The 10,370-nt window shown below is 40.8% G+C and overlaps 1 protein-coding gene and 1 long non-coding RNA gene across 3 annotated transcripts; one reads left to right on the top strand and one right to left on the bottom strand.

The window, feature by feature from the left end:
• Positions 1–54: 54 nt before the first annotated feature.
• Positions 55–2,624, top strand: LOC125545507. Of its 2 annotated transcripts, XR_007300057.1 has the most exons (4): positions 55–482; positions 1,664–1,723; positions 2,043–2,123; positions 2,219–2,624. It is a non-coding gene; the product is annotated as an uncharacterized LOC125545507 (long non-coding RNA). The 2 variants fall into 2 exon arrangements; XR_007300056.1 differs by having other exon boundaries at positions 81–1,723.
• A 2,492-nt stretch (positions 2,625–5,116) lies between these two features.
• On the bottom strand, positions 5,117–6,260 carry LOC125548924 (zinc finger protein 8-like). The gene has a single exon (XM_048712444.1). The coding sequence runs from the start codon at positions 6,090–6,092 to the stop codon at positions 5,364–5,366; it is 729 nt and encodes a 242-aa protein (XP_048568401.1). The 5' UTR covers positions 6,093–6,260; the 3' UTR covers positions 5,117–5,363.
• Positions 6,261–10,370: the final 4,110 nt, after the last annotated feature.

The following is a 10,370-nucleotide window of genomic DNA, read 5'->3' as shown; positions in this document are numbered from 1 at the left end:
TCAGCTGATGCCCACAGTCATTGTAAGTAAAATCTAATAGGTAATAAAAATATTAGGATGACAATCTGCTTCTCTGGCAAACTCAAAAATCTCCATAGCAGGCATTGGTCTATTGGGCAAAGTCAATTGCATAACCACTTAACTCATAACCACTTGCAAGCTTACTGCAACTTTCTTTTAGTTCATAACGGTCCAATAACTTAAAGGCCGTTGAACTCATTAAAAATCCAAATATATTTTTGAATCATTGGAGTTCTTCAAATATGCTTTTCAGTGAATTGGTTGCCACATCAACCATAACAAAACAAGAAAAAAAAAACTTCAAAAGCCTTCTGAGCTTGCAAGATTGCTTCATCGCAGTCAGTTTAATCAAATTGCCTCTTCCTAGGTGCACGGCGTTTTACTAGAAATGATGACTCTACACCCGTTTTAGATGCGATTTCTTTGGCAATGATCACACCAGAAGCAAACCCTTCATTTCTGTAAGTGCCAAAGTAATTCCTCATACCTTCTATTTGTGTTAAGGCAGACTCAATGCACATGGATAGTGATTGCAACTTCCTGCTCACTATAGCTACAACAAATAGAATATCATTCCAAATGACCCTAGCCTTGGGTTTGGTACCACTATCTTCACTTAACTCAAGCAAAGCTCCAAAGAAATCACATCTAAATGGGCGTAGAGCTATAATTTCCAGTAAAACATCGTGCTCCTAGGAAGTGGCAATTTGATGAAAGTGACTGCAATGAAGCAATCTTGCAAGCCGACATGGCTTTTGAAGCTAAATATTGTTTGGTTATGGTTGATGTGGCAACCAATTCATTGAATAACAGATTTAAAGAACTCCAATCATTCAAAAAGTATATTTGGATTTTTAATGAATTCAATGGCCTCGAAGTTAGTGGACTGTTATGAACTAAAAGACAATTGCGCTAAATTTGCAAGTTATTTCTCTTCAGATGATTCATCTAATGTTGGGTTAAAGGATCTAATTTTTGAGTTAAGTGTTATGCACTTGACTTTGTTCAATAGACCAATGTCTGCGATGTGGATTTTTGAGTTTGTCAGAGAAGCAGATTGTTATCCTAATATTTCTATTGCCTATTGGATTTTATTTACTATGACTGACTGTAGCATCAGCTGAAAGAAGCTTTTGAAAGTTGAAATTGTTGAAAAACTACCTGAGATCTGCAATGTTAAATGGCTTGGTAACTTAATGCACTGAGAAGAAATTATTAGATGAGATTGATATTGATACTATATTAGTTGCATCTTGGAATTTTAGAAGAAAATTTCGAGTTAATATGTGTAAATTTCTTTGTATGATTTTGGATGCACCTATTTTTTGGGGGTAAAAAATCATGTCTACTAAGGGCCCCGGATTGTAGTTTCCCCCGGGCCCCTGAAATCTCAGGACCGGCTCTGAGCGCGTACTGCAGCAAGACGCGCCCTCCGGTGATGCGAGGGGAGGGGGCGAGAAAGGTGGTGGTGGTGTGGACTGTGGAGGCGCTAGGGTTCCAACTTGCCTGATGTATTTCAATCGTTTTCTCTGACTAATCTTTGATGCTTTTACTATAATGGAATCACACCCATACTGTAATAGTGTGCTATCCTGCTACTAGGAAATCATGCAAATAATCCTTTACTTATTGGTTGCTGTAGATTGGTCCACTTAATGTTGATAGGTTGGATTTCAGTGATCATCATTTCTTCAATGATTATGTAAGTGTCTGCTATCTCTCTTCATGTTCTTTCCATGGTCGTTGCTAGTTAGGAGCTCCACATCAGCAAATCAAATCAAGTTACATGTACTTCCAGAATGACATACGCATGTCCAGCTGTACATGTTACCTGGCTTGGCAATGGGACTGTAATATGTACCATTTCTGAAAGTGAAGCAAGAAATTGCTCCCATTTTTGGCTGAAACAATAGTCTAGCTGTTGCAATACTGCATTTGTAATATATATTTTCTTAATACTAGCTTCTCTTTGTCATTCACTGCATGGTGATTGATTTTCTCTCCTTGTTTACCTACTATAGGACCTAGAATTAATCCAAGAAAGAGTGAGGCAGCTTGTGGATCAACATAACAAAGAGACCGTAGTCTTAGTTACTGAGAAGGTATTTTGCCATCTTAGAATTCCCTGCGTACAATTTTCCCGGATAATCCATTTGACTGCTTATTCCATGTGTTCTTCTCCCTATTTCTCTGTCAGGATTACGACCGTGATCCAGATGTCCTTAGAATGTTGGGCGTGAAGGTTTGGGTTCTGTCTTCTTCTTTGCAAATTATGGCCCTCAAGGAACAAGGAGAAGATGAATTGCTGAGGAAATTAAAAGACATTATCACAGCAACTAGGCATGTGGTCCAGCCATGAGTTGCTGATGGATCTGGTTATATTCGGCTGGGCATATCTTGAAGCAAAAACAGTTTTCCATTGGTCCTGTTAATTCCGTATAATGTTATATCAGATTTATCTGGTTAATTCAAATCCTGTTTTGGCGTTTTGGAACATGCAGTATTTTAGTTTTTTTTTCCAACTGGGTCAGTGGTCTGAGCCTCCAGTTAACTTGAACTGGATCTAACAAGATAATGAGGAGGGGATTCCCGTCTATTGCTCATGTGATGCTTTTGGTTTCAGTTTCTTTTGGAAAAAGTTGTTAGGTAAATATATCCATCAATACTCTGATATATTACAATGCTCACTTAGTCCTGTTGACATTCTGGTTATTACAATGCTCCTATTCTAACCTACACAATACTACAGTACATTCCAAGGTACTACGTGCACCTACTAATTACTAGTCATCTGTTGGTAAGAATTTCTATGACGTGCATTGCATTATGTGCTAGTAGAGCTGCAGAGCGGACAAATGAGGCATATCCTTGCGTGTTTTATCACTGGAGAGATGGGTGCATTTCTCCCCTCAATGCTTTGGGATATCTGAATAAAAAGTTCAGACTACTTCTATTTCTTCGTTGCACTTTTATTTTTTTGGTTTCCAATCCAAATAAACTTTCAAGTGTCTGTCAAGTCTTCCAGTTAGCATAAATTTCGCACAGCACAGTTTATTCCAGGGAAGTGTAGGTATATATACTGCGTGTCACTTTGGAAGATATTTTTTTAAATCGTGGGCTTCTTGACCATGTAATGTATACTTGTATAGCACTTATATACTCAAATTACCCAGCTCACCAGTCATGGAATTGTAAGGCAAGGACAGAAGCATCCTGGTTACTTACACTAGGAATTTTAAATTAAGAGAACAAAAGGAGTGCCTGTCTCCTAAAGTCAAATAAATGTGGGCATGTAGCATTGTGCATGGATTAGCGGTACTTGGTTAATTAGCTACCCATGTATTAGGTCTTTACCTAACTAATAATGAAAGAGGAGAGGAAGGACACTGCACATGTACTAGACATAAAAGACGACACTGTTCTGCTGGCAGGAGAGCTAGCTAGAGACGTGTGGCCGGCTGGCTGTATCAGTATGTACTGCATAACTTAGTTCATAAATATTGAAGTTCATTGGTACTGCTTTACTGTAGAATTGTACATGTAGGTGCAGATTCATAGCAGTACATGTAGGCACGTGCATATACTAATTACCACCTCTTGGTAGGAAATTATTTGATGTGCATAGCATCATCTGTATACTCAATTATAGCTAACTACGTATTACACAAGGATTCAGATTAACCGAACAAAACGAATGCTTCTCTTCTAATGGTGGCAGCTAGAGGTGTGCATGTAGCATTATGCATTGACTGATTAGCAGCAATTGGTTAATTAGCTCCCCATTCACTAGGGTAGGGTTTTACCTAACCAATAATGAAACAAGGAAGGAATGACACTGCACATGCACACATAAAACAATGCTCTGCTGGGCGGGGAGCTAGCAGCTAGACGCTGTAAGTATGTGAACATGTGCAGATAGAAGTATATCTGTACTGCTGCACTGTAGAATTGTACATATGGGTACTCAGCGCTAGCAGGTTACAAATTCACAGCAGGACGTGCATGCTTGAATTATTCCATCGGCCTTGCATATGCTGATTTGCATGTGCTGCTTCTTATTATAGTTCCTGTACATGCTACCTCCGGGCCGGAATATGTGTCAGCAGTGGCATATATTGCGAGTGGGTGTAGTATTAGTATATCTGCATGTCAGCATCTACACCGCCCGCTTGGTCTTTGCTTTAACATGTGCACTTCACCACTTATGCTTTAATTTTTACCCATAGGTGCATTTCCTCATTTCACACCATTATTCCTTACATGCAAGCACTGCATATATTTGTCATGGAATAATAATTATTATCATGTGCTAATTGGCCTAGTAGTAAATAATCACTTCTTGTTTATCAACCTGATCTTGATATGATAGTATAATATATGAGAGACATATTCTCTCTCTTTTCTGCAATGCTTGTACCCTACATATATAGGAGTGTGTGTACAAGACAAGATTAGATCATCACTTTGCCCTATCTACTGTCTGCTTGTGACCTGACTTGAAAGAAGAAGCAACCTTGTTCATGGTTGACGAGGAAAACTCCAATGCATGGCAGACTATAGGCGAGGCATCACGAGGCAAACATGAAATGAATATTAGAGATTTGGTTCTAGCGCTGTGGAATATGATTCACATAGATTAGCTAATAAGATCTTAATTTATGAACTATACATGGTAGATTGGTAGTGAAATATATAGCTATATATGTCCTCTTTCGCAAACAAGGCTATTTATTGCCTATATCGTTTGAAGATTTTTTTTTGAAAAATAATTTGTTGAAGAAACGTTAACAGATAATTAGTTTGGAACAACGATATTGATGTTTTGTCAATGAATTTGAGTTTCTGCTTCACATTTTGTACACAAAAATCTCAACAGCTCTTTGTTTCCTGATCAAACATCATGCACTATTTACGACTATGAATGATCCATGGAAGCACAAACTTCTCCAAGAAATCAACATTGAGAATTGACAAAATCACATGTATTGATAAGACTGCCCAATTAAGCAAATCACCTGAGATATCAAACATGGGAATCATAGAAGAAACTCTCCAAGTAATCCGAGCATAATCAAATTAAACACTTGATAGGAGGTACAAATTGTAACATGATTTGATTTGAGCTTTTGCAGAGTTCAATCGACATACATATATACACACATATGTAGAGAAACAAGCTTTTGGATTCGGATAAATTGACTAAGGGCAATCAAGAAGAATTAAGCACAAACGAAATAGAGACCGAGGGGAAAAAGAAGAACTGAAGCATGAACACTCACGCACACGATCGAGTTGGAAGTGCAAAATTAGAAGATTAAATCATGCAACTTTGGGAGCAGCAGCTAGCTAGTCCCAAGCCTAAGCTCTAGATCCACTTCTTGCCGGCCTACTCCAAGAAGGAGAGGGCTAGGGCTTGGGGCTGCTTTGGGTACCTTTGTATCACCGTCGTCAGCTCCTTGCATTCCCTCTCTTTCACTTGATGCTGGTGACCACCGCAGGAAGAACGGTAGCGCCACCGCTGGAGGCTGATCGACGACACGCCTGCGCTTCCTCCTTTCCCCCTCATCGCCGCTTTCCGAGGCTTCCTCAGCAGGCATGGAGATGAACACCTTGTTCCTGCTCTCTTTGATGATGCTGGATATATAGGAAGGAGAGGTAGTAGAGGGGCCTATCATGCTGGCCTGCTGATCCTGTGGAGATTTAGGGCGCACTGCCGCCCTATACTGCATCCCTGGCTGAAGGTGCTCATGATGATCATGAGGGCTTGTCGGCTGGGGCTGTGCTTGATGGTCTGGCGGGGAGACGCACTGCCGGAGACGAGCTCGGTCGCGGCGGTGCACGTTCATGTGTCCGCCGAGCGCCTGCGCAGACCGGAACTCTCGGCGGCAGAAGGTGCAGGTGTAGGAGCGCGGCGGCCACACGCAGCCGGCACCAAGGTGGCCCGCGGCGTCCCGCGCGAACGCCTGCTCCTCCCAAGACGGCTCAGCTGCTGACGCCGGCGCCGGGCAGGTAGCAGCTGTATTACTGGTAGTGGCGGCGCCCCACATACCCCAGTAGTAGTTGGCATCCATCTGCTAGGTAGATGGATCGCGGTTGCGGTGGAGTTCATGCCATGGGTTGGTTTGATCGAGCTCTGCACTGGTTGGTTGGTACCAGTACTAGATGGCTAGCTAGCTATAGCTAGTAGCCTAACTAGCAGTAGTGCATGCCAAGTTAAGATGTAGGAAGATGACCGCTGTTCTTTTTGTTGTTTGCGTTTACATGTATATGTACCACATGAGTAGTACTTGAGCATAGCTAGCTGGGAGATGACTACCATGTTTGATGTGAGATACACTTCCTCTACCTAGCTAGTTTACAGTGTTTTTGTTTGTTTACCACTAGCTAATATCTGGTTTATTAGTATATTGTAAAATCCCAGAGTTTTATCATAAATTCATCTTATTATTTGAAGATATCAATACTTAGTGTTTTAAAAAGTTTCACCAGACTTTTTCGGTAAAAAGTTTCACCAGACATATCCATAACGATAGCATTCTTTCAACTCCAGTGGATGCAAAAACAACCTAATTGTAATGTGCTTTAATTATACAATACTTTCACCTGCTAGTTAATGTGAACATGACTAATGTTTAGAACATGCATTATCAACCATTAATTTGGATTCTATCTCAATTTGCCTAATAATTGCACAATCTTTTTAATAACTTCTTATTTTTGTAGATCATATAACTCTATGTTAGGTTCATCTATCTATCATGAGCTAACATGTGTTAATTTGTTTGAGAAAAGGAAGGGTGAGCCTCCTCGCCTCTTCATCCCTGGTTAGCATATGTTAATGCTCAAGTGACAAATGAAATCTGATTATATGCTCAGTAATAATTTATATTTTTACAAACATGATACAAACACAGACGCTCGCATACACCCACGCACACTCACCTAATGAACGCAGACACGCACTCCCTGAGCACCTCTAAGAGACCGAGTCGACAGATCTAGAGGTTGATGAAGTCATCACAAAACCTCATAGTTGATGAGCACGCCATACCACAGAAAGAATAGCGCAGGAGAACATGAAATAAATTCAGGAAATATGCGATCACCCATACTAAGTCTAAGACTTGAACCAGGTGGGCTAGTTCCACCATAGGGAAGCTAATCATCTAAACTAAGCTTAGTTCACACATAGTGATGATTTGCATGTAAATTGTGTCATGATGTACCTGTAAATAAAAAAAGAGAGAATGTAATGTGAATAACTGCTCTCATTTACTAGTGATCGAATGAGAACATATGTGATTGCCCTGTGAGAAGTTGTCTTATGTTCTTCTACAAATGGACTATGTATCTTGTGATTGTTCTGTTCTTGCTTCTTCCGGGTCTCTCAACTTACATCCATCCGGGTTTGTGAGACCCATGTGTGGGTGTTTGCAGGCTAGCGTCTTGGGAGCGTTTGTCGGTCTGCATTTGTTGTTGGGTGGCTTCATGGGTTGGGAATAGTCTCTTTCCTTGTAGGGTTGTTGCCTGGTTGCATTTTTTTGGACAAGTTTCTAAAGGTTTTCACCTTTTTTGTAAATTAACTGGGCAACCCCTTTATGCTTAATTAATAAATGAGACAATTTTTTGCCTCTATTTCCAAAACAAAATGTCAATAAAACATTTAATGATTGTCCTCCTAGGTTGTTGATATCGTATACAGCATTCAGTAGGCATTCTTCTGTTTTATGGAAAATCCAATATGATTATCACTAACGAGCCATATGTGTAGAAGTGCATGCTCTAGGCAATGCAACGAAAAGACGAATCTGATGAAAGAGACTAGGCAATACTTTATACGTCAACACTCCCCCTCACGTATGGCTCCCTCAGGCCTAAACGTGGACCAAAAGTGGATTGCAATTTAATTGCGCCAGTCAAGACCTCTCGGATCCGATACCATGTAGAAGTGCATGCTCTAACCGAAACAACCAAAAGACTAATATAATGAAATAGACTAGACAATACATTTATACGGCAACAATATGTGATAAGGGGTCTGGCAAGCGGCTTGAGCCTTATGCAATATTCGTTCAGAGGACTGTTAAGCCATCCAAGTTGATAGAGTGTCACTAGAGGCTTGCCATCATAGATAGATCAAAAATCATGTGAAGGGCATCTACAATTGTTGATAAGACAATCTTTTATTATGCAATACATGTCATCTACAGAAGAGAAAAAACATGTTGTACAAACTATCTCTGATGACTGATGTTTGTACGCTCCTAAAATTATGGGATAGTTAATATGAAACTAGAGAAATAATAAATGACAACTTTAGCTATGACAGAAGACAAACCTATTGTTTTTCTATTTTCTCTCTTTCAACTCAGTAATTAACTTTAGCTGCAGTAGTGCTTTAGTTTTACTTAATCATTTTATTTAGTGTCTAGTTAATTAGTCTAAGGAGTTGATTTAATTTCTAGCGATTGCTTTGTAGTATTTGTAACCCTAGATTACTTAGGAAAAAAGTTGTAATTAACTATAGTGTAGCTGGAGTGGCCAGTCGCCTCTCCGTACATGTAGATGACAGATGACCCAGTCAGATTTATTGTCTGTCAAACTTGTTGAATGGTTAGTTTGACAACCGAATCTTAGTTTCAGTTTGACGAGTAAATATATTAACTAATCAATTATCCTGGCTGGCCGGCACATATGCAACGACTCAGCTGACAGTACGCATGTACCACCACTACTAAGCAACAACGAAGAAAAGCATAATGATGCACTGGGTAGTACTCCTAAACATGCGTTAACTTGCACTACTCAACCACCACTTTTTGGCCCTAAATTTGTCTTTCCTCTTGTTCCATCGATGGATGCATCCATTATTTATGCCCAAGTGACGTCACTGATCGATTGCAACTCTCCGACCAGTCCATATATCCAGATAGATTAGTCTCTCGTATCATAATAAAGTTGATGCTTGTGTGATTCCCTTTGCATGCCTTGTCCCCTTTAGTTTCTCACTATCTCTATTCTCTACTGATGCTGCGTGCAGCCACTCTTTATGCGATGATTGCTTGGTCGTTTCGTCAATAAAATCAGTGAAGTATGCCTTTTCTTTTTGTTTACAAAAATAATGTAGCCTTAATTTACGTGTGTGCAAAATGGGCAGATGGTAAGAGAGAAAAGGTAAATATAATTATTGTGTGGTTATACCAGAGAGCACGCAGGCCAAGGGCGATGAGATCCCGAATAATAGGATCGGCCTACGTCTACGTAGAAAATACAGTTACAGCAGACAGTACGATGTACAAGTTCTAACTCCCCCCTCAGCCGGAACTCCATGTGGAAGGATGTTCAGGCTGGACCTGAAATCAGTGAACACTTGTGACGGCAACCCTTTGGTAATATGTCCGCAAACTGAGAACTCGAGGGAACATGTAGAACACGAGCTTCACCGAGGGCCACCCGATCACAAACAAAGTGCAAATCGATCTCAATGTGTTTTATGCGCTGGTGTTGAACCGGGTTGTACGCAAGGTAGGGTGCACTGATGTTATCACAATACACAATAGTAGTACGCGTTGGTGGAAGCTTGAGCACATGGAGTAGTTGTCGCAACGAGCAGGACTCAACAAACACAATTTGCAACACCTCTATACTCAGCTTTGGCACTAGACCTTGAGATAGTGGGTTGCCTCTTTGATGACCAGGAAATGAGGTTTGTGCCAAGGAAGACACAAAACCCAGAAGTAGACTTACGTGTGTCCAGACATCCTCCCTAACCCGCATCGGTATATGCTATGAGATCCTTCGAGGAGGACTTGTATAGTTGAAGCCCATAATGTGACGTGTCTTGCAAGTATCGAAGGATCCTATTGACAAGTTGCATGTGAGTGTCACGTGGCACATGCATGAACAACAAGCTTGCTGGACATCATAGGCAATATCAGGGTGTGTGAGGGTGAGGTATGGGAGTGCGCCGGCCACGATAGTGCCTTGGATTGCAGAGGAGTTGACCTTCTTGGGAGGGCAGTTTAGAGCTGGTGTCTACGAGGGTGGAAATCGGCTTGCAATTGAGCATTTTGGCACGCTCAAGAATCTTGAGGGTGTACTATTGCTGGCATAGGAAGAGGCCGGAATGGTTGGCGGTGACATTCATGCCCAAATAATGATGAAGGCCACCTAAGTCGGACATGGAGAATTCTGACTTGAGAGAGTTGATGATGGAGGTGAGTGTTTGTGGAGAATTGGCCATTAGGATGATATCATTAATGTAAACCAACAAGTAGGCAATGGAGGGGTTGTGTTGCATGATGACTAGCAAGGAATCACTCTTCGAAGCACGAAACCCAAGAGATAGA

This window comes from Triticum urartu, chromosome 3, assembly GCF_003073215.2.
Source record: "Triticum urartu cultivar G1812 chromosome 3, Tu2.1, whole genome shotgun sequence".
In the NCBI taxonomy this organism is placed as follows: domain Eukaryota; kingdom Viridiplantae; phylum Streptophyta; class Magnoliopsida; order Poales; family Poaceae; genus Triticum; species Triticum urartu.
The sequence above is the reverse complement of the archived record's forward strand: the minus strand, read 5'-3'. Positions and strand labels throughout refer to the sequence as shown.